Source organism: Oryzias latipes, chromosome 21 (genome assembly GCF_002234675.1).
Source record: "Oryzias latipes chromosome 21, ASM223467v1".
Taxonomy (NCBI): Eukaryota; Metazoa; Chordata; class Actinopteri; order Beloniformes; family Adrianichthyidae; genus Oryzias; species Oryzias latipes.
Window position 1 is genome coordinate 25,095,258 of NC_019879.2, and position 24,818 is coordinate 25,120,075.

The window sequence follows — 24,818 nt, forward strand, 5'->3', positions numbered from 1 at the left end:
TCTTTGTTTTGTGCTGAATGGTTTGACAGAGGTGTCTGGTCGGTGTCTGATCTGATGGATACGGAGGGAAATTTATTAGATTATGAGCAATTTTGTTTAAAACATAACTTTAATCCTCCTATTTCAGAATTCTTAAAAGTACGTGTGGCCAGGTGGAGAAGGTGTAGGTACAGGGTTGTGCCACTAGAGGGCGCTTCCTGGGTTTTCGGTGAACAGTTCAGTGAGGAGGTGGTGAGCTCTGGGGACCGTTATTTGACGGTTGTTTGATGGTTGTTTTGATCTGCGGATCCAAGGCTGTTGAAACCCGGTGTGGGTACCGGATGTTCTCGGGTTGCCGGCGATGCGTGAACGTCAACCATGATAGAGCCTTTTGGAGCTACAGCAGCGAGACGGAGACCAATAGAAAGAAAAACATGGCTGTGGTTTTCTGCGGGACTGTTCTCCGTCATTTTGAAGATGTTCTTCTTGACTGCATCTCATCTAGAGACGAAACACGTTGAAGGTTTGTTTTTGTTTGTTTTCCATCTTTGCTTTGTCCTTTGCGCCTCACATGATGATGATGAAACATCGGGGAAACGCCCTACTAGTGTTCCCTTTCTTATAATAAAATGTTTACAACTGTCTGGTTTCCTGGTTTCCAAAACAAACGTGTGCAAAAGATTTCAAGAAAACAGTTATTATTCAAAGATAACGAACAAGGCTGTCGGTACGCTCGTCTGCTTTACTAAACTATCGCGAGGCGTCAAAACGTTTTTTTAAAGAAGTATCCTCAGAAAGAACCGAGACTATATCTAGATCATTTTGGAAAATGATTTAGTGGATCACATCTTTTTATTTTAGGATGAATTGTTTCTGAAATGTGGGGGGGAAAAAACAGCACCATACAAAAATCAGCAAGAATTGCACTTTATTTTCTAAATAAGATCTAAGAACAAAGATATCTGGTGAAAATTTCAACCAAAAGCACTTGGTCCATATGTATTAATAAAGGAGTCACACAAATAGTTTTGCTAACTTGTAGAAATAAATAGTTTATTTTCTTTGAATGGGAAAATGACAGGATGGACAGTAGCATGACAGGGTGGACACATTTTTAAAAGGTCGTTAAATTACTTCATTATGCAATTAATGAAAGAAAATTACTACCAGAAGTCCCTTTCCCATGTAGGGTGAAATTATCAGGTGAACAGACTGGTTTTGATCCACTCTTCCTTAATGTCGAAAAACACCAGAAATTAGCCATTCATGTGGCATTACTGAGATAACCTCTGAACATCAATGTGCTCAGTGAAAGTCAATCATTCAACTGTAAAATCAGAAGAAAAATGTTGTTTTAAGGGGAGAATGATTGGTTTGAAAAAAAAAAACAACAAGAACAAAATCACTGAGACACATCTCCAAGCAGTCTTTTATGGCAGCTATTGCAGGTACCTCAGTCTTGGATTCAATATCCCTCTCTGGGACATAGAGCAACTCAACAGATGTCTCCAGGCTTTTCAGCTTTCCATACAAGCTCTGGGCATCAGGAATGTCTCCTCCATGGGCTACAATCCGGTCTGCTGACCTCTTGAGGGCTCCATCCACACCATCTGGTACACCCTTGCCATGACTAGCCTCAAAGAAATTCCATGTTATTTGTTTGAACCCATACTTGTAGGGTTCTGTTGAGAGGTAGAAGAAATTTCCCTTTTGTCGATGCTGTGTTGCAGGCCTATCGCTGTACAAATGAAGTTATGCTAGCTAGTGGGCGACGTTTTCTCAGTATCTTCAGAACTGAATCAAGGTGGGCCCAGATGGCGACAGAGTCATGTCTTCTGGAGAAGATGTGTGGTGCTTGTTCACCAGGGATGTAGAGCACTTCAGTGTGCAGACTGGCATGCTTATGTGAACTCCAAAATGCACAGATTGTATTTCTTCACTGTACTTGCACGAGTAATTTTCTCTAAAATCTATATGCAAGAGGGAGGTTTTGTGCTTCAAGCTGCTCCTGAGCTTCCTGTAGGCATCACACTGCCATTTAATGTTGAAAACATGGCGCCTAAAATGGAGTAACCTCTCCTGGAAATCTGTGGCGAACTCATACTCTGTAGTTGTTGTCTCCCTTTTTACTGTGATACTACCAAAAAGGGTCTGAGATGGCAAAAGGAGGTGTCTGAAATGTGGCCAATATGCTGAGAGAAAATCTCATATGCAATTTCTTCAATGTATCGGTTAGCAACCATGAACCCTGTCCACCCTGTCAAAATAGGTTTTCTGACAGCGTGGACAATGACAGGGTGGACATTTTTGGATAATGTTAGCATTTATTGAGCACATTGTGGATCTTCAGTTAGCAACATGATTCAGTTAGCAAGTAGACAGTGTACTGTTTAACGTATATATTTTAAATTTGGGAAAGGCTTTTATATTAAATAATTTTTCACCATGACATTGTGGACATTTTAAGCTTGATAACATCTGACTACACACCTAATATGATTAAAATTACTAAAGAAAAGTGTAAATATTTACTCTGCAACTAGCCACTGTTTCAGTCTCCAGTGAAGAAACACAAAATGCTGGTTGTGGTGTCACCTAAAACAGGTTTTTTTAGAGAGACAGTTACCCCAAAATGACAGAGTGGACAGCAATGTCAGGGACGTGTGCAAAATCTTCAATAGCATTATGAAAATAAAATTTGCCTGATCAAAATTACTTGTTTTATCAAGTACTGTGCTGTGACATGAAATGTGTACCAATTTATTTTAATCTATCATAATTTAACCATTTATTACACACCCTGAAATTAGCAGAACAGCGTGCGGGACATACCAGAATCATATACATCCAAAGAAAGAAAATAGCATAAACTAAAGAAATCACAATTTAAGAACCAAATTATTTGACTGATTTGTGCGCAAGTCTTGGGTCGCTTATGATAAGAAGTCAGAGTTTAGTTATTCTGCTCCATTTAGTTTATGAAAGAGTAATAGTCATGGGGACACCAAAGGCACTTCATAGTAATTATGACCCCAAAACGTTTTTTCTTTTTCTTTCTTTTCTTCAGAAATGAATAGAGACTTTCTTTTTTTGGGGAAAAAGATTAAGTGGATGACATGTTTTTATTTTAGGAAAAAAATGTTTCTTAAATGAGGAGGAAAAAATCCTCAAAGACCAACCGTAAAAGATAAATAAATGAAGCAAAGAAGAGCACACAAGGCCCGTTACAGGTCAACAGAGGGGGAAAGAACTGTTATGACTGCAATGGATGCTACTAATCAGTAAATTCATGTTAATTAATTAACATTTTCTTTTAACAGAAACCAAATAAGCCACAGATATTCTTTAATTTTGGTGGATATTATCTGTAAACAAGTGTTGTTACCCTGAAACCAGCTAATCTTATTTTGAACGTAATTAAAAAAGAAAAAACAAGTGTTTCTGTTTTTTAAATTCAAAATACACTGAATGTTGATTTCCAAACTGGATAAAGTTTTATTGAACTAAAATTTTTAACACGTTTTTAAACGTAAAAATTAAAAAAGACAGAAAATATTAAGTTAAAGGAAGTTAAAAGTTAAAAGAAAGAAAACATCACTTTTTCCTTACTTGAATGTCATTCTATATAAAAGATAAACTTTTTAAATTTTAAAGTTACCAAAAGATTTTGTTCTCCATAAAAATATAACCTTTCAAAATTACACAAATTCAAAATAGGAATGTCATGCAAAGGAATATGCTGTAGTAAAAATTATGCTATTGTTATATTTTGTTGGGAGGTAAAGCGCTGCATTATGGGATTCTTAGTGAAAGTTATGCTACTGTTAAATTTACTCAGGTGTCAGGACCAGGTCTTGAGGACCAACAAAATATGACAGACCCAGGAGTAAGAGAACTTCAGAGTTCATTTGAGGACCAGAGCAGGCAGGATGATGACTGAAACCTGACACCAGAGGGCGCTGAGGCAGACTTGTGGGAGATGAGGAATGAGAGGAGGGTCCAGAGCTCAGAGAGGGGGCAGGACGCCGGTCTTGGAATGAGGAAGTCCGTGAACACAGAGCTTGTGGAAGAGGAATGTCTTACTGCTTGGTATCTTGAGGGAGGACTTGGCGATGTGGAAATTGAGATCACAGGCAGGTAAGTTGATTATTGAAGTCTTGGAATCACGGGTAGAGTAGAGAGGCTGGGGTATCGGCAGGCAGGCAGCCAGCTTGGGCTACCTAAAATTGCATGTTAATAAACTGAAGGGAAAAACCAACTACCAGGGTAAAATCTCAAATACATCTTTTTTTTCATTCATCTTCTTAACTGTTTATTCCCTTTTGGGGTCACCGGAGCCTATCCCGGCGACTTGGGCGTAGGCAAGGGATGCCCTGGACTGGTCGCCAGTCTGTCGCAGGGTGGAATATCCTCAATCACACATCCATTCACTCTCACATTCACACCTATGGACAATTTAGAGTTGCCAATCAACCTATGAAGCATGTTTTTGGACGGTGGGAGGAAGCTGGAGATCCCGGAGAAAACCCACGCATGCACAGGGAGAACATGCAAACTCCACACAGAAAGGTCCCCCATTGATGATGTGTTTTTCATGTCCCCCAGCCGGGACTTGAACCGGGGGCCTTCTTGCTGTGAAGCAAGAGCGCTAACCACTGCGTCACCGTGCAGCCCTCTCAAATAATTTAGTAAAAAATTATTACAGAAAACTAACATAACTTTTATTACATCTTTTAGAAAAAACATCTGCAACTTCCAGCTTTTTCTGCCACAGTCATCACAAAAATGCCCATAAGATCGTGGAGGGACTGTACATCAATACAGACCAGAGTTTCTCCTTTTTTTATTTTTCTTTTAATGCCACGGGATTTTTGTCAAGGATAAAGTGTTCCTTGGCTCGAAAAAGTTTGAAAAACATTGCCCTACAACCAAAAAAATCTGCACTCATATGGGTCAAACAACTATGTGGGTGCATGTGAACAAGGCTTTAAGTGGAAAAAAAAAACAGTCCATAGTCCAAACCACTAGAAGTAGAGACCACAGATAAGTTGGAAAATGTCTTGTTGTTAAACTTAGTGTATGAAGGAGATTATTGTGTATTAATCAAAGTACAAACTATCTTTCTTTAATGCAGACTTTGGATGGATTTTTGTACAGAAGCGTTAAATTCATGTTTTGTTCTCTTTACAGCTGTCCAGGCTGGAGATGTGGTTGTGATGCTTGGATCCTCCGCCGTCTTACCCTGCCACATAATCACAAATGATCGTCTTTCCCAGATCACATGGCAGAGAACGATCAAAGGAAAAGCTCCAGATGATGTTTTCGTGACAATTCAGCCCACGAATGGACTCAAGTATAGAAATGGACAGGATTTAAGATTTGAATCAATAGGGAATTTCAATGATAAAAACGGAACTCTGAAGTTTTCTAATGTGACACTGAAGGATGAAGGAAGCTACACATGCATCTTCAGCTTGTTCCCCAGTGGAACACAAAGCAGAAATTCACAACTTGTAATACTTGGTAAGATCTGACTGTTTACATTGTTCTGCATTTTGTTACTGTTGTTACTGCAACATCTTGATTTTACTGGTACTCCTTTAGTGCCCCCAATCACAAATCTGATGGATTATACACCCTTAGAGGGAAATGAGGAGGTTCCACTTGCAACCTGCACAGCTGCTGCTTCCAAACCTAAGGCAGAGGTGAGATGGATCAAAGGTTCTTTGGAAGGAAAAGTTCGAGAAGAACTTAATGAAACTCAGCATGCTAATGGTACGACCACCACATGGAGTACTCTGCTTGGAAAACCTGGGAGAGAGATGAATGGTCAGTTGGTGAAGTGTGTCATCTCAAGTGAGGCAACTAAAGAAGAAATCTTGGAAACCAACATCCAGGTCCACTGTAAGTATCTTTAAATTTTCTCTAAAGCAGATTATTCCGTGAAGGTGAGAAATGCTGAAAGAATAACGAATGCAGGGGAAAACAGGACACAAGCCTTGGGACTGACATAGGAGGAAAGACTGTTGGACAACATGTCCTCCTTTCATACCTATAAAGCCTTTTAGAATATTTGTTGTGAGAAGACCAGAGGGTGACCTTTGACAGTGTTTTTGAGGAAGAACGCTTTAAAGGAAGTAGAAAAGTCCAGCTAAATGTCTGAAGAAGTGTTCCCGAAATGAACGTATTGTTTTCTGATGTTAACGAAGAAATGGACAATGTGCTGAGATACACCACCAGGCCTTTAAATGAAAGATTTAAAAAAAAGATTCTTTAATTTTTTTTAGGCCTGGGCGATAAATCGATTGAATGAATTAATTAAAATTTTTTGTTACGGGCGATTTCAAAAATAACTAAATCGAGTTCTTGTGTTATGGCGCATTTTTGGCTCCCCGGAGCTTCCGTAGCGCTAGTTTTACACGGCGGTATGGCAAGCGACAAACAACAACATCATAACACACACGAAGCAGCTAGCGACAGCATGGCTACCGGTGAGAGTGGGAAGTTTGTTCCCAAGAAAGGAATAAAATCATCTGTTGTTTGGAATTAGTACGGGTTCACTGCCACAGACGTGGAGGAAGAGAACCGACGCTGCAACGTGCCACGCGAGTCTCTCACGCGCGCTTGCGCGGCATGCGCTCAGTTCTGTTACACACGCACGCGCCCTGACACACACACATATTCATTCTACAACGCCTGTATAGTTAGTTCCTTAGTTAGATAGTTAGTTGTTACTGTTATTCGTTAATAAAGAATACTGCGTTGTAATTATTACTTGTAACGGTATATTCATTTGAGACGTGGGGGGGGGCGCAACTGCAGCTTCATCATCTTCTCCGTGGAGGATTTTATTAAATTATTAATTTATTTAAAACCTTAAAACACAGCTGGGACTTTAAGTAAGTAAGTAACCTTTTTATTTTGGACAAGTGAAAACAAGTACAGAATAACAAAATAAGACAAAAATTACATAAAAAACACAAGTCCTGAAGGCAGTGAGAAGAAGAAAAATCCTATACTTAACTTTGATTCCAAGAGTGTGTTCATTTATTTTTTATTGATCCCAGAAATGGCGGTTACATTTGTCTTGCGTTTGATTAAATAAAAGCAAAAAAACGGCAGCAGGGGGGAAGAAAAAAAAAAACGGGAATCGAATTAAAAGTTAAAAGTAGGGCTGGCCATATCACCCAGCCCTACTTTTTTTTTAATTAAATTTTTTTTTTAATTTCATTGAAATTGAGCGGATCGGACTTCAGCTTATCCTGTTCTTCAAAGACCCATTTTAATGAAAATCCTGTTTTTGGTGTTTTTAACCTGTTCTTGTGGCATTTTTGTCACAGTGGAGGACATGTATAAGTAAACTGGTGCTTAAAATATATTTCTGAGTATTTATTTATTCAAATCGTCGTAAATCAGGAGCAGATGAAAAAATGTTTGTAGTCACCACTACAGGCTTTTTCAATCGGTGGCATCCTCTTGCAGACAAATAGATCCATGTACGTCTCAGTTTTCCTCATCTGAGCTGGAATTTGGGTCAAAACTGTACAATTGGATTGCTTCAATAGCTGTGTTTACATGGACAAAAGTAATCGCAAAGAATGCCTTATCGGAAGAAAAATGCAACATGTCGCTCAAAATATTCTGACCCGATCAGATTCATTTAGATCAAAATCTCTTTCTGATCAAGATAGGTGGGTTATGCCGATTGTTGATCTAATCGTTGTTCATGTAAACGGTTCATTCCGATCATGCGTCACTCCTACTCTGATTTCACGTCATGCATAGACGGTGTTTCACTCTAGAGAAGGCTTACGAGCACAAACGGGACCGACCGACTGCTCCACGGCTGCTGTTTGACCAAGTGAGCCGTGTCTCTGAGCAGAGCAGCCTGACTTATAGCTTTGTGTTTGAGGGGAGGAACTCAGGAGAACCTTGTCTCCCGGTAGAACTGTGTCTCCGAGCAGAGCATGCACCGGCTTTGGGGTGGTGTGTGAGCTTTTCCAAGCAGAAATGCTGCTCAGTGCTTAGAAACGGTTCAAACGATCAACCTGAATTTGTGTTTCCAGCCGTGTCCTAACAAAATAAAGGCTGATGTTATTCCCACATATTTACGTGCAGCCAGGATGCAGATAGCGGCATTTCCCGCATGGATTTTATGTACATCCAAGGCTAAATGTTGTTAGCATGTGTTAGCCTTCTCCTAACCCTTCTTCCGGCTCCGTTCCGCCACAAAAAAAGCACTAACCGCACGGATTAAAAATTAAAATGATGAGCGAACAGGCGCTTCATAATAACCATACCAATAATTAAGAAGACCATCTCGTATATTACAGAGCTGCCACATAAATGCATTCTGCTTGGCAACATCTTCCATAAATTCAATGTTAACTTCCATGGTTATGCGGATGACACCCAGCTCTATATCTCCAGCAAACCCAATTCCTCTCTCCCACCCTCCTCCCTCACCTCCTGTTTACTTGAAATTAAAAACTGGTTCAGTCAAAACATTCTTAAACCTAATAGAGATAAAACAGAACTATTTCTTGTTGCCTCTAAATCCACCGTTTCAAGTTCCAAACTTCACGCTCGCCATTGACTCTGTTTCAGTTTTCCCTTCTCCTCAGGTATAGAGTGTGGGTGTCATTCTTGATAGTTCACTTTCCTTTGAACCCCACATAAATAACATTACTTGGTCCACCTATTACTCAGTCTGCGCAACATAAGTCATCCTCGCCCCTCCCTCACTATCCACTCCGCTTCCATTTTGGTTAATGGTTTGGTCACTTCTCGCCTTGATTACTGTAATGCTCTTCTCTTTGGTTTCCCTCAAAAAACTCTCAATAAACCCCAACTGGTCCAAAATTCAGCCGCTGGCATCGTTTCCAGAACTCCACCGTTTCATCACATCACCCCCGTCCTTCAGCAACTATACTGGCTCCTAATCAAATTCAGAATACAATTTAAACTTCTTCTTTTGACTTTATTTATCTGATTTTTATGGAGAGAAATTAGACTCAGTCGGATTTGTGCGTGCGTAATTCTTGATTTGTGCGTAAATTAGGATTTGTGTTTGCATATTCTTGCTTTGTTCGTGCGTAAATTAGGATTTGTGCATAAATTTGGATTTGTGCGTGATTTGTTACTCACATAATACGTTTTGTGTATAAGTTAAAAACATATAAAATGAAAAAAATACAAAATGCAATTTACGTATGCACAAATTAAGATTACAACAGCTTGAAACTACTTACACACACACATCTTTAAAAAACACGCACGAATCCCTTGTTACGCACACACAAAGCCAAAGTTACGCACGGATCTACCGTGAGACTGTTTTCACGTCTCACAAATCCGTCCGTAAGTGCTGCGTTTAAATACCAGTGGAATGCTCGGTCATTAGAATTTTCCTATCAGCCTTCCCTTCTAAACGTATCCAGACAATGACTCAATCAATACATGAAGACAGTAGATGTTAGTGTTGAACATAGAGGCTACTTACTTCGGGGCGCTGACCACCGAGATGGGCCGCCATTCTTCCCGTGACTCTCTCAGTCTGACTGCCTTTGATTTTTCCGGAAGAAAAAAACAGTGCCCCCTACTGGTCGTTCCTGTTACGCATTTTGTATCAATTCGGTGTCTCTGAGAATAATATACTTTTAACATATATATTAGCGTTTAAAAGTGAACGTCATATTCTCAGATAATAATTTTTATTTTCCTTTAAAGTTTTTTTAAGCCCTGCTACACCCACTGAAGGAAATACGTTTAGAAGGGAAGGCTGATAGGAAAATTCTAATGACCGAGCATTCCACTGGTATTTAAACGCAGCACTTACGGACGAAATTGTGAGACGTGAAAACAGTCTCACGGTAGATCCGTGCGTAACTTTGGCTTTGTGTGTGCGTAACAAGGGATTCGTGCGTGTTTTTAAAGATGTGTGTGTGTAAGTAGTTTCAAGCTGTTGTAATCTTAATTTGTGCATACGTAAATTGCATTTTGTATTTTTTTCATTTTATATTTTTTTAACTTATACACAAAACGTATTATGTGAGTAACAAATCACGCACAAATCCAAATTTATGCACAAATCCTAATTTACGCACGAACAAAGCAAGAATATGCAAACACAAATCCTAATTTACGCACAAATCAAGAATTACGCATGCACAAATCTGACTGAGTCTAATTTCTCTCCATAGATTTTCTCCACATTTACACCCCCCCCCGCTCTTTCCAGTCTTCTTTCTCTCTGCAGTCTTTGTACCCCCCATCTGACTGGTCACCATGGGGAGCAGAGCCTTCAGCCACTGGATTGGCGTGTAAATTGGCAAGAGTCTGGCGATACGATATATATCCCGATACGCACCCCACGATACGATACATATCCCAATATTGTATCGGAACACATTTTTTCTTTTCTTTTTTAATTCGACTTTATAAATACCACGTTGCCCTTTTTTTTTTAGAGCGTTGTACACATCACTCTGATCGATCAGGTCACTAAACTAAAATCTGTTGCTGGGAGGTTCTGCAGAATTTTGTCCTGCTTTGCCGATAGTTTTTTGGTTGATGCTAATTGCATTAGCCTACTAGCTGCTGTGCAGCTGCAGTGCTTCGCTTGTTCTTATCTGAGCCTCTACAAAGGTAAGATAAAGATACTTTATTGATCCCAGCTTGGGAAACTGGGTTATTGCAGCGTCAGCGTTAGGCTCAAGATACAAGCACACAAACAGTGGGTGATAACAGAGAACAGATCAATAAAAAAAAAAACCAGTTGGTTTGCATGACAGCTCTGGAGAAAAACAGACAGACCATAAATTGGTTTATATATTGCAAATGGATGAAAAGTTATAGAGTCCAATGGAGTGAGGAAGGAATGATCTCCTGTAGCGGTTGGTGTGACAGCGAAGCTGCCTAAGCCTCTTGGAGAAGGTGCTCCGCTGTCCGTCAAGAACAGGATGGAGAGGATTATCCATGATGGATACGAGTTTAGTTAAAGTCCTCCTCTCCATCACAGTTTCAAACGTGTCCATTTTACATCTGATTACAGAGCCAGCTCTTCAAATGAGTTTGTTCAGTCTATTAGTATCCCTGGCACTGCCCCCTCAGCAGACCACAGAGAAGAACAGAGTGCTGGCCACAACAGACTGGTAGAACACCCCAAGCATCCTGCCGCACACATTGAAGGACCTTAGTTTTTCTTCAGGAAGTAGAGTCTGCTACTGGCCTTCTTGTACACTGCAGTGCTGTTGCTCTTCCAGCTCAGTCTGTTGTCGATGGTTACTCCCAAGTATTTGTACTCCTCAACCTCTGCCACATCTATGCCCAAGATGCTGAGAGGCTGGGAAGCTGGTGGTTTCTTCCTGAAGTTCGTCACCATCTCTCCGTTCTTTTCCAAAAAGCACCACAATCCGCGTTTTTGTATGTTGCTGGCAGCAACATGGCTCACCAGTTTCGGTTCGCAATCCATACCAAGTAAAAACTAAGCAGTTCATGTCTTATCTCAGAACTGCTCAAAGAGGCTTTGTGTTCTCTGCTGTCAACTAGTGGTCGGAGGGTGAAGAGGAAAACAAGAGTCAGACACTGAAGGAAGTTCAGAAATGAATAAATAAACATTGTCCTGACAGCATTTTGAATCGTTACAAATATCGCCAAATGAACTATCGCAATATATTGCAGAATCAATTTTTTTCTAACACCCCTACCCTCAACTATGGAACCTTCTTCCCCTGGACCTCCGTATCATTGACTCACCGCTCATCTTTAAATCCAGACTCAAAACTCACCTCTTTAAAACCGCCTTTCTTCTCTGACTGTCCATCCATCAGTTGGCTGACTTTATTTATTTATTGTATTTTCTGTAATGTACAGTGTCCCTAAGGGGCAAGAAAGGGGCTTTATATAAAATGCATTGTTATTATCATTAAATTTAAAAACTGGGGGGATGCTCAGAACTCATGGGTGGTGGTGGGGGGCCAGTCTGTGGCTGGGGGTGCTCTCCTGAGGTTGGGCCCAGCGTTGGGCCCTCCTGGCGCGGCAAGAGGGCTGCTCCTCTGGTTGGCTGGAGCTTGCAATCTCTGTACCCCCATGCCTCCCTGCTCTCTGGCTTTGGGTGGCCCTGTAGCAGTCCTGCTGGCCCTGGCTTGGGTGGCGGATATGATTACCTGGTGGGTGGTTGTTCTATGTTTGCTACCATGCAGGTGTTGGGGGGGGTTCATGGCTGCTGCTGCGCGGCGGGGGTCTTGGTGTGGGGATGGCTGGGCAGTGGGCACTCTCCCCCCTTCTTTTTACATTCCAACATTCACCTTAGAAGAACATGGACACTCACTAGAGTACAGGTGCTCTTTCACCTTTGCACAGATAGTTTGCGTGACTGAATGAAATATTTCTCACTAGTTGGTCTGAATGCATAAGTATGCGACTGTGTAAACATTAGTTGTGTCGTGTTGATATGTTTTGAATGTGAACCTTTTTGGAGCCAACAGGTATGTTTGAGTGTGTTTGTGTGGACAAGCCCTCCCCTTCTAGATTTGTATTACATCTTAACCTAACTGTAATGATTATAAACATCCAGCAAGACATCCAGCTTTTTGAGGTATGATGCTCAATGCCCCCTTCTCTCCAACCCCCCCCCCCCCCCCCCCCCAGCATCTCTCTCTCTTTTTACCTTTTTTTCTTTACCAACAAAAACTGTTACACATATAAATAAGATGAATAAAGTTTAGTAAAAATTACAAAAGGGGTTAATTCAAATATACATCTGCTGTGTCAGAAGATTCATAACACCTATTTTTAAAGTAATATACTGTATGTCCAACACAAGAGGCCTTCAGCTCTGATCTGCTTGCTCAGTTGTTGGACAGGAAAAGTTAAAATAATAATACTAATAATAAAATGGCAAAACATACCAAAAAAACAAACAAACTTAATTTTGCCTTTAGTTAATTTTTACAATCCAGAAACAAATTTTACAAATCAACAACTACTTATTGAATCTTGAATCGCATATTTAATCTCTTCATTTTTCTTCATTGTCAATTTCATGTACAACGTTTTTAATGTTTCTGGAAACTAAAAACAAAAAAAAAACATTAAAAAAATGACCCTAGAATTTCAGCCGGTCAACGAAAATATTGTCTGACATTAAACTGGTCAGTGGCCTAAAAAATGTCCTGAATAACGCTGGTGTAAAGGACTTTATATCCAACATGACCACATGGAAGAGCCTTGATTCTTGCTTTCCAATATTTTATACAATGAAAAGTTTTTTTTGTGGCAAATATTTAGTATTTTAGGCAGAACAACTTTATTTTTGCACAAAGTTGCACATTTTTCTCATTAGAAATATAACTGCTTTTGAACTATTGTTACCCCTGTAGGACTGACATTTATCTTATGGCATAAACCTTGTTTTTTATTTATTGCAGACCCGCCTGGGAAAGTCAACATTGTTAAACGATCCGAAGTCTCATTTGAGTGTGAAACTGAGGCAAATCCAAAAGCAACTGTTATCTGGACAAGGTATTGAAAAATGTCTAAAAAAACAGATCTTTTTATCAGATACACTAAGTAAATATGACAGTTTTGCCACCTGTAATTTAAAGTAATATGCAAACCTCAATTGACTTTTCAATATGCAATTCAGGCTTGAAATCTGATTCAATTTTTATTTTTTTATGGGATTTAATTTTTTTTGTCTCTTTCAGGTCTGGCCAGCCTCTGCCTCCATCAGTTGAAGTTGAGAGGGCAACGCTGCAGTTTTTAAGCCAGAGCAATGATGTGTCCGGCCTTTATCAGTGTGAGACCACAAATCCATACGGAAGCAAACGGGCATATAAGTTTGTGCATTTCTCTTCAGGTGAGTTCTGCTGTGAGTTCATCTGTAGTCCATCTGTAGACTGTGGTTACAGAATAAAAGAATACTTTTTAGACATGCTGGGTCTTTATAAAGGCTGTAACGATTCATTTTAACAATGATTCGAAGCATAATTTGTGGTTAATTTGTGGCCCAAAAGGAATTATTTTGTCAAAAGCTTAATAAAAGGTCTGTAATTTTTACAAACAATATCAAATAGACATAAGACGACATGGTGGTGTAGTGGTTAGCACTGTCACATTACAGCAAGAGGGTTGGAGGTTCGATACCAAGCCTTGAGCCTGTCTGTTTGCATGCATGTTGTTTTTCAGCACAATTTTTAGAGAGAATTTCAACATACCTGAGGTACTCTCACGAGTAGCTGCCAATTCTTCATTGCCATGCCGAGCTCTATAATGCCTCATCATTGATGAAGTGCTCTTATTGATATAAGATAGCTCTGTGGAGCAGAGCCGACACTTCACCTACAATAACATTAAAAGTTAATTTATCTGAAAACAATTCAAACCTCTACCAGAACATTGCATTAAAAAAAATCTCTATCTCATGATTACGAGATCAGGATCTCATAATTACATGATAACATGAATAAAGCAACTGTAAGGCTCTTTAACTGACTATCATATGTATCACAGGTCATTCACTTGATAAACTGATAAAGTGAGTGTAATGCGCCACCTTCAAAAATAGTATTTACAGAAAAGGAGAAAAAGATTTACCTCGTTTGGCGTCACGAGATCAAAATTATTCCACACCGGGGAAAACTTCCTAGGACGATCCATGATCAAGCACAACTCCATCCGACAAACCCACGACATGTTGATACAGTTTCTTTCCTGATAAACACACTTTGGCGCGGCACATCCAAACGATACAGTTCCTGTATAGGTCACGTGATTCTTTCTTAAAGCAATACACGCACCGATACAAGGTTTCCCTCTTGAGCTCTCGGCACAGTGCTGATGCACCAGTGTCGCTCGTCCCATGACTAGTCCAACCGGCTCTCAGCCACCCCCGCATCGTGACATAAATTCCTGGTACTGAACAGTCCCAGGTGAAGTTTTCCAGATTCTTTGGATTTCTTCAAGATAATCAAGTGGAAATATGAATGCAAACAAACAAGTAAATAAGAATGAATGTCAAATCCAGTCACATTTTAGTTTCCTAAAGTTCAGACCACTGTTTTTCCACATCAAAATAATCCAAGGGGAACATTCTAGTAGACTATAGGGTCATATATCTTTGCTAAATTCAAAGTGTTTCCAGACATTGGACTGGAACGATGGACAGATCCTTTTTGCTGACATCACATGTGTGTGTTGGTCACTCTGATCCACTCCGCCGTTTTTAGGTTATAGTAACCATTTCTGACGGTTATGGGCCAAGGGGTAGATGGTTCCCCAGGTGTGTCCAAATTCTTTCAGCTCAGCTTCTACTGTTCCGTGCCAGGTGATCTTTGGCCGTCCTCTTTTCCTTTTTCCATCTGGTGTGTAGTGTAGTGCAGTCTTTATGTCTGTGTTGTGCTGTGTCAACGGATCTCTGTTGTCACTTGTGCCAATTTTCCTGTTTGGTACATTGTTCATACATTCCAGAATCCTAATCAGGTATTGTTTTAGTGCTCAAAACTTCCATCTTCCAGTCAGTGGCTTCCAAGGTTTGACTTTCACCACAGTCATTCATGCAAGTCTCTTGTTTGGACTTTGGAGGCCCGTTGCACGTTAGGCTGTTTTTTGATTTTGTTGATGTTTCTGTAACTATCGTAGTTTTACAGGGCCAGTGGACTGCTCTTTGTCTGGCCTCTACACTTCAATCTGTCTGGCATGGGAGATCCTACAAGGAGCAAAAAGCTCCAGCCAGCATAGCAATTCAGGTCGTTGAGACACGGAAGCCCCCCAACCATGACAAGGTGGCAGTCCATGGGCCCCCATTAAAGGATGGCCTGATAGAGATGGGGATCGTAGGAATAGAAAACGATTAATTGTTACACACCTAGTCTTTATTTCTTAGTAAGACCAGACTCAGATAGAAATATATGTTACTACTTGTTTATACTTGTTATATAATGTATATAACAAGCATATACAAATAAAAATTTCTTTTGGTTTCTATTTAAAATGTGTGATTGCTGAAGCTTCAGTGTGAATTTTCCATCTTAGAAAACATATTTACCCGTAAATTATTGCATTTCTTTGTTCAGTTAAGTGAAAACTTGACCGTTTTTATAAAGTTTCCTTCATAGAGATGTGTATTTTATTATTTTAAAATAAAAGTATTTATTTGTGATCATTGTTTACTTTCAAATCTGAATTATTTAATAGATGAAAATTTGACTGCATCTATGAAGGAAAACGTTTCTGTTATTATTCAAACTAAACATTACTGCACATGAGAGAACACATTCCAATTGCATGGTAAATCAGTTTTATTAACATTTCTGCTGACTCTTTTTCTGTATCTTGTTTTTTTACAGGAAATTGCACAAATCCCATCATCATTGCTGTCTTCAGCACTCTGCTGATTCTCCTTATTCTCGCGATTATAGGGGTGTATTGTCAAAGAACTGGAAAACTTCAAAGGTATCAGGTCCTCCAGTTACTTTATAAGTTGAAGTGACAAATTCACAAAATGAATAAAAACGATTTTTTTTCATGTAATAATTTTAACAGGTTTTCCGATCTTTGCGGTGAGATGAGGCAAGTTTGGAGACAAGATCCTCCAGCAGCAGAGACTGCGGAAGGAGCGGTAATAATAATGATAATAGTAATAATAATCAGATTTCAGATTTCTTGGAAACTACATTTAAAATCTTGTAAACAAAAGAAACAGAAAGAAACAATAAATTAAAAAGTTAAATCATTACAAACAACAAAATAATCACTTTCCTATGCCGCCAAACAGGAAGTAAGGCCCTTGCAAACCAGGTCGTCATCTGGACAGCAAGAAGAAAAGGTAAGATCAATAAACAGATATAAGGCTGTGCTGCATGTTTTGGTTACCTGAATGAAACACAGCGGGACTGAGAGACTAGTGGTGACTTGAAACAGATGAGTGACAAGTAGGGACAACTGTATTACAAAGTAATACCACAAATATCAGTCAGGGTAGTGAATTCCAAAGAAGAGGAGCAGAGCAGCTGAATGCTCCCTGTGACAGAGGCAGATGGAGCAGTGAGATGGACAGATGAGGAGGATCTGAGAATGGAGGCTGGTTCAGGGACATGGAGATCAGTGAGGTACCAGAGGGCGACTTTGTGAATGGTATTGTGGGTAAAAAGTAATGTCTTGTACTGAAAGTGATATTTGGTTGCAGCTGGTAAAGGTTTGGCGCTATGTGTTTGAGGTTGGCTCTGCCACAATGAGCACTGCGTCCCGGTGCTGAGGCTAGTGGTGTGTGAGTCCTTCAGGCAGCTCGCATTAAACCATCTAAGGCAGGGATGTCAAAGTCAAATGCACAGAGGGCCAAAAAAACCAATTGGCTATAAGCCGAGGGCCGGACTGGTTCAATGTTTATTAAAACATATTGAAATGGTTGCATGTAGCCTATTGAACAAGACCTAATACAGCGTAATATTTAATGATTAAATGAATAATCGGGAAAACATTTTTCAGCAGGCACACAGACAAGAACAAACTGCCTTCAAAGAAAAATCACATGTCCTGTACATTAAATGAATAAAGTAATATTTTCTTATGGCTCTGTCAGTAAGTAAAAGAGAAAACATTTTCAACAGGCAAACAGCAAAAAAGCATGTTTTCTTCAAAAACAAAACATGTTCCTTATATTAAGATAAATGCATAAATGAAACTGCATGCATTGTAAACTGAAACTGCAATATTAAGCTGCTCTATTATCCTATCAATTACTACTTCAAATAGTAAAATGAGAAATTATAGAAAAAATCAAATCAATTGTATTCTTTCTCATGGCTCTTATCTGCAATTTTGCCTGAGTCCATTAACTGAAAAATAAATATACATAAATAAATAAAAAAGATAAAATAAAATAAAATGCAAAAATCTATGGCACACAGACAAAAAAAAAACTCCTTTAAAAGAAAAATCCCATGTCTTGTAGAAACAAATGTAAAAATTTATTTTGGCCGCAGGTATGTTGAGTTTGTCAGCAAACTGTGCAGTGGGGAACACAGCGGAAGAGAGCTTCTTTTTCATGGTCTGGCAACTGGGAAAGTGGCTCAAGTTTTCTTTCTGCATCTGCGTCTCCCACAGACTGAGCTTGGTTTAAACGCCTGCACTGTACTGTACATATCAGAGATGACACGCCCCCTTCCCTGCAGCTGCAGGTTCATCACATTCAGATGGCTCGTGATGTGGCACAGAAATGCCATTTCACACAGAAAAGTTCATCTCGGAGCTCTGTTGTGTCTTTCCCTTTGCTTTCCATGAACAGACGGATCTCCTCACGCAGCTCGAAACATCTTTGCAGCACCTTTCCCTGGCTTAGCCATCGCACCTCTGTGTGATAGGGCAAGTCACCATACTCTGTATCTAACTCGCCCAGAAATGCCTTGAACTGGCGGGGATTTAAACCTCTTGCTCTGATGAAGTTAACTGCCCGCGTTATGGTGCTCATCACATGTTCCATTTTCAAGGCTTTGCCACACAACGACTCCTGGTGTATTATGCAGTGATAAGCTGTCAGCTTACCTGTTACGTTTTCCTCACGCTTCCTCTCACGCATCCTTGCGACCAATCCACTCCTGAGCCCACACATCGCGGGTTCTCCGTCTGTTGTCAATCCCACGAGTTTTTCCCAAGGCAGGCCCATCTCATTTACACATCTGGATACCTCTTCATATATCTTGTCCGGCAGTTGTGCCATGCAAAGGACGAAATGCCAAAAGCTCTTCTGTTATGCTCAGGCTGGAGTCCACTCCACGAATGAAAATTGACAGCTGGGCAATGTCAGATGTGTCAGTGCTCTCATCCACAGTAAGGGAATATGCGATGAAATCTTTTCCCTTTCCCACAAGCTGTTGTTTTACTGCGTATCTAAATTATTTTTTATCAGACACTGGTTTGTTTTGTAATGTAAAACGTACCGACATGTTTCAGTGGAATGTCTTCCACCTTCATCAGGGTCAAGACATTCCACTGAAACATGTCGGTACGTTTTACATTACAAAACAAACCAGTGTCTGATAAAAAATAATTTAAAGACGCAGTATAATTCTCTAGACACAATGAACCTCTTTGAATCAGCTGTTCTTTTAGATTGGTGGAAAGCTGGCCTATACATTCAGCAACAGTGTTTCTGCTCAGGCTCACGTTTGAAAATAGTTGCCTTTTGTCTGGGCACACTGCGTCACAAACTTTAAGCATACAGTTTTGGATAAACTCTCCCTCTGTAAATGGTCGGGCGGATTTTGCGACCTCTTCCGCCACAATAAAACTCGCCTTGACGGCAGCTCCGCTTTGTGATTTTGCAATTGTGAACAGAGCCTACTGGGACTTAAGACCTCATTTTACTTCTTCCACCTTCTGTAGCCTTTGTTCCGTGTCTTTGTCTTTGTCTGTGTGTTTCTTAGACGTTTCATGGTGCCCTCTTAGATTGTATTCTTTCATTACAGCCAAACGTTCTCCACACAGAAGAGGTGTAGTATAGCAGGAAAAAGTAAAGTCAGCAGCAAAGAAAACTCTCAGACTGACAAATAATTGCAGGGAGAAGGTCAGATGACCAGGAGCTGCACGGTGGTGTTGTCGTTTGCACCGCTTTCCTCCCACAGTCCAAAAAATGTGTCACACGTAGGTTGATTGATGATTCTAAATTGTCCCTTGGGTGTGGATGTGGGTGTGATTGTGTGGCTCTGTGACAGACTGTTGACCTGTCTGGGGTGCACCTCACCTTCACCCTGCAGTAACTGGGATAGGCTCCAGCAGCCGCATGACCACAAAAGGTGTTCAGCAGGTTCAGAAAATGGACGGATGGATGGATGGGTGGGTGGGTGGGTGGATGGATGGATGGATGGGTGGGTGGATGGACGGATGGACGGGTGGACGGGTGGATGGATGGATGGGTGGGTGGATGGATGGATGGGTGGATGGATGGATGGATGGATGGATGGGTGGGTGGATGGACGGATGGACGGGTGGACGGGTGGATGGATGGATGGGTGGGTGGATGGATGGATGGGTGGATGGATGGATGGATGGATGGACGGATGGGTGGATGGATGGATGGATGGATGGACGGATGGGTGGATGGATGGACAGATGGATGGGTGGGTGGATGGATGGACGGTTGGGTGGATGGATGGATGGATTGACGGATGGGTGGATGGACGGGTGGATGGATGGATGGATGCATGGATGGATGGATGGATGGATGGGTGGATGGATGGATGGATGGATGGGTGGATGGATGGATGGATGGGTGGATGGATGGATGGATGGGTGGATGGATGGATGGATGGGTGGATGGATGGATGGATGGATGGGTGGATGGACGGGTGGATGGATGGATGGATGCATGGATGGATGGATGGATGGATGGGTGGATGGATGGATGGATGGATGGGTGGATGGATGGATGGATGGATGGACGGATGGGTGGATGGATGGACAGATGGATGGGTGGGTGGATGGATGGACGGTTGGGTGGATGCATGGATGGATTGACGGATGGGTGGATGGATGGATGGATGGATGCATGGATGGATGGATGGATGGATGGGTGGATGGATGGATGGGGCCCGTCCGCGGTGGGAGCTGACCAGGGTGCTGATGCAACGTGATTTCTGCTCAGTGCTTTGAATGGTCAAAGTGAAGAAATTCAATGAAACGCAGTTTTGAGCGTTCTTTGTGGGGTTTATTCTTACTTGTTCTATGGTTTTAACGTTGTTAATTCGTGATACATCTGTGAAAATTTCACTTAAAACCTAAACTTTTCTCACTTTTTCCATGTGTATTCACATATGACCAATTTTATCTGTGCAATGAATATGTGCAAAATGGATGTAGTGGCTGACGTGGCATCATAGTAAAACTCTTTTTAGTTTTAGCACGTAGGTGTGTAAAACCTTTTCTCCACATTGAACCCTCCCCTGGGTTGGAGTAGAAGGGTTTCTTTGCTGAACTATTCAGACTTCTCTCATCTTTTCAGATGGACAGCTTTCCATCTGAGTCACTGAATAAAGTCTTTTTTGTCCCACTGCAGCAGTAAGTGCCTGTACCTCTTACGAAAGCACTTTTACCCTCTTTGGCACGTTTACAGCCTTTTTTGTTGTTCTGCATCTTGACTTTCCCCCCTGTGGTCATTTTTTTCCTCTAAAAAGCACTTATGTCATTTACTTCCTTTACTTTGGTTAATCCATTAATAAACAGTGACCGTTAATCTGAATCAGATCAAGGTTTGTTAATTTATGTAAGCTTTTAAACTAGAAAAACAAAAGATCCAAGAATAAAAGACTGTTTCAAACCAGACGTGCCAGCTTGAATGTGGTACATTAATACATCGACACCTTATGAAACCTTGGAATTTATAGAAGAATCTGAAAGTATAAAAGTGAAGGGAAGCTCGGTTTTCTCCTTCGTTAAAGTAATTTTGGTTCTAGTCACCAACTGGAAAAGAGGAGAGAGTTCCGATGGAGCCCAGGACCCTTTCACTGGAAGATATTTTTAAAAAAAGTTTTTACTTTTAACTTGGTCTGCACAATCAATCACAAATTCATTGTTATCGCGATATCATATCTCAAAAGACAATGAAAATTGCAATAAATGTTTACCGGTACTTTAAATGTTGTAAAACAATCTTATAGCAGTTTGAAGTATTTAATGAATCAAATAAATCCATTTATGTATTTGTCCAATCAGATGGAGCTTCATATTTAGTCGAGTATCATTTGAAGTATAATTTAAGTTATTTTGACTCTTATTTACATAAACCTGTTGCAGTGAAATGAAATGATGTATTTAGTTGTTTTGCTATTTGTTCATGTATCGCATGACTTTTCCTCGTATCGTGCAGTCCTACCTTTAACCAGCATGTCTCAATTTATTCTTCTTTTAGATTTTAAAATATTTTTCTTTTTTAACTTTTAAAGTGATGCTAAATTTCTGCAGCAGTCCTGAATTTAATGGTTGCAAATTAAAGCATGAAGCGGTTAAACTTGGTGCTTTGCTCTGGTGTTTTCAAAAGGAAACCAATAGTCTGAAATAGATCTGCAGATGAAAATATTCAACCTCAGTTTCTACTGTCAGCACAGCATAAACTGTGGCACGACTGACTTTATAAAATCTGCATATTCATATTGTCTACAATTAAATGATGAAATCAAAGTTGAGACACTTTTTTAGAAAATCCTTTTCTTCCTTTGATGTAAGCATTTTTATGTAAACATTGTTTCTCTGTGAATTATTATTTCATGAAGTTTAATGATGGTCTCTGCTGGTTTACCTCACGATTGCTCTGATGTTTTTCTGCTTTAGAGTCCTGCTGAAGCCGTGGCAGAAGGATCCTCCGGCCTTTGATGTCCATCAGGTGCAAATGTGGAATTTGGTTTTAAACTGTAGAGAGACACTAAAGTTACATTTGTGTCTGTCCTCATGGACGCACAATACGATCAGAGAGAAACAAGACGCTTCAGAAGCAGCTTTTACTCTGAAGGACATTGACAGGAGCTGATAAAGCAAAGAGCAGAGGAGTCAAGGAGAGAGGAGGATCTGACAGTGTTTTCAGTGAAAATGGAGTCTGGGGTAAACAATCTTTGACTTCACACCTACAGAAAAGTTACACAGCATTAAAATAACAAAACTGGATCTCTAAAACATTTTTAGAATCAGTTTTATACTTGATAAACATATTTTGTAAAATTGATTCATTGTATGTGCCTCATCCACTCTGAACTGACGATTCTTCCCAACATAGTTGAATCTTATTGCCTCAAAGCTTTTGCTAAAAGAAGCTGCAATATTTTGAGAGAAATCCAGCATTCCACTGAAGTCTGTGAAAGATTAGCTTCAAAGTTTTTTTTTCTTGTCTACCTCTCTCAGAGTGCCACTATCTATTTTAAACCTAATTTTCGAATTGTTAATATTATTAATAAGAGTGCAATTAAGAAAAGGTTGGGTTGCTGCAATATTTATATTTTATTTATTTTTATTTTATATTTGTATTTTCTCTCTGCTCCCTCGTTTACAGTGGTTGACAAAATTGTTAGTAGCCCTCATTTAAAGAAAGAAAGTCCACAATACTCAATGAAATGACTTGAAACGTTCAAAAGTAACCATAGGTTAAAATTTATTGAAAATTAAATTATTAAATATCAGCCATTACTTTTGAGTTGTTGATTAACAGTATTATTAAAAAAATAATGAAATAGAGTTGGACAAAAATGATGGGACCTCAATAAAAGACTGAGAACTAATTGCCCAGGGGGTCATGATGAACTCAGGTATGTCCTTTAAGTGACATCACAACTTTTTTCAAACCCAAAAACAGTCGGTCTGCCAATTTAAAGGGAGACAAATAGTCACTTTGCTGGTGCCTGGGATAGCACAATGGTCACACAGATTTTGTGCTATAATAAAATCAAATAAAAGTAATTTTTGTTACACTTTTGTAGTTGTAACAGAGTGTACTCTTATAAATAATTTAGTCTATTTTATTTCTGTTTTCTTAATGAATTTTTGTCATGTGTAACTTTTCTTCTGTTTCTTTTGTGTTGTTCCTGTGCAAACAAAAATAATAAATGGTGCCATCTTGTGGATTTCTGGAGTAAGACGTTTTAAAGAGAACAAAGAATAATCTGAAGACAGAAGTGAATTAAAATGCAGTATTTTATTTTTCAGTATGATGAATTAAAGAAGGTTAAACCAGCATGGACGTTTTTTCTTTATTTGTTCACTTTGATGCATAAATTCACAGATTGAAAATTCTTCTGTATCGCTGCCCTCCAAATTACGGTGATGGTGTTCGCCTTTCATCTTATCCCGTTAGGTTTCGCCACCTGTGTGGTTTGGCAGAGTTTTTACGGTGGATGCCCTTCCTGACACAACTCTGTATTTTCTAGGCACAGATAGGCAACAGCAACAAGGGTCTTGTCTAAGGACCCACCCTGGATTTTAGCTCATTGCCCTCCCTGGGAAGCAAACCCAAGTTTTCTGCATGACAGTCCTACTGTCATCCAAATGACAGTAAACCCTGTCATGTATTTTTACATAAATGTAATGAGGTACGGCTCACAGGAACACATCCCTCTACACCCCTGTTGTGTACTGTTAAAACAACCTGCAACATCAGAACAACTCAAGAAAGGAAAGAAAGACAACAGACCAAGGCACCTTTACGAGGAGAGCAAACAGAGATCATACCCAGCAAACAATCTCTCTCCACTCTGGCACATATTCCTGTCGCCTCCTCTTGTATTAAGTTAAGCTCTAAGGAGGGGAAACAGATAAAAACACAGCTGAAGCGCTATCAGAAAACATTCATTACGACATGTCTATCTTTTCACAGTCTTCCCACTTCATCTTTGGACCTGCAAAGTCACGGATAACTAACACAGAGCATCCTTCAATTCATTCTAGACAAAGCTAACACACAAATTCTCAGGAGGATGTTACTGGGAAGATGCAAAGATATGTCGGTTTCAAATATGAGATAACTTATATACATTTTTCCAACAACCACTCACCCATCAATAATTACTGAAGCACATTGTTTACCTTCTGATGTGTTTAATTCAAGGAAATCCGTGCAGATGTTCTAAAAGGAGTAAGTTGGTTTGGGAAATGCTCCTCTTTTTGGACTCATCCCTCCTTGAGAATTATGTCTAGTACATATTAAAGAACTTCTACAAAAATGTATTTGAGTAGTTTTCAGATTCTTATGTTGTATATTTCTAATTATGGTAATGTACATCACGCCCCGTATTGAGTCATGTGTTTTTACCATTTATTCAGTCATTCTTTCATTCATTCATCATCTTCCATTTTTTTTTAAA

General features: G+C 39.9%; 1 protein-coding gene across 3 annotated transcripts; it reads left to right on the plus strand.

Moving 5' to 3' along the window:
• Nucleotides 1–23,694, plus strand: LOC101172858 (nectin-1-like). 3 transcript variants are annotated; one of them, XM_011489883.3, is made up of 10 exons: nt 1–502; nt 5,170–5,502; nt 5,584–5,883; nt 13,410–13,503; nt 13,689–13,840; nt 16,329–16,434; nt 16,525–16,600; nt 16,757–16,807; nt 20,978–21,033; nt 22,303–23,694. In XM_011489883.3, exons 1-10 carry the CDS (start codon nt 358–360, stop codon nt 22,496–22,498), a joined length of 1,509 nt encoding a protein of 502 aa, XP_011488185.1. In that variant the 5' UTR covers nt 1–357; the 3' UTR covers nt 22,499–23,694. The 3 variants fall into 3 exon arrangements, 2 of the variants coding, with proteins under 2 accessions (XP_011488185.1, XP_023806676.1); XM_023950908.1 differs by lacking the exon at nt 20,978–21,033; XR_002872513.1 differs by lacking the exons at nt 16,525–16,600; nt 16,757–16,807; nt 20,978–21,033; nt 22,303–23,694 and adding an exon at nt 15,210–15,307 and having other exon boundaries at nt 16,329–16,422.
• Nucleotides 23,695–24,818: the final 1,124 nt, after the last annotated feature.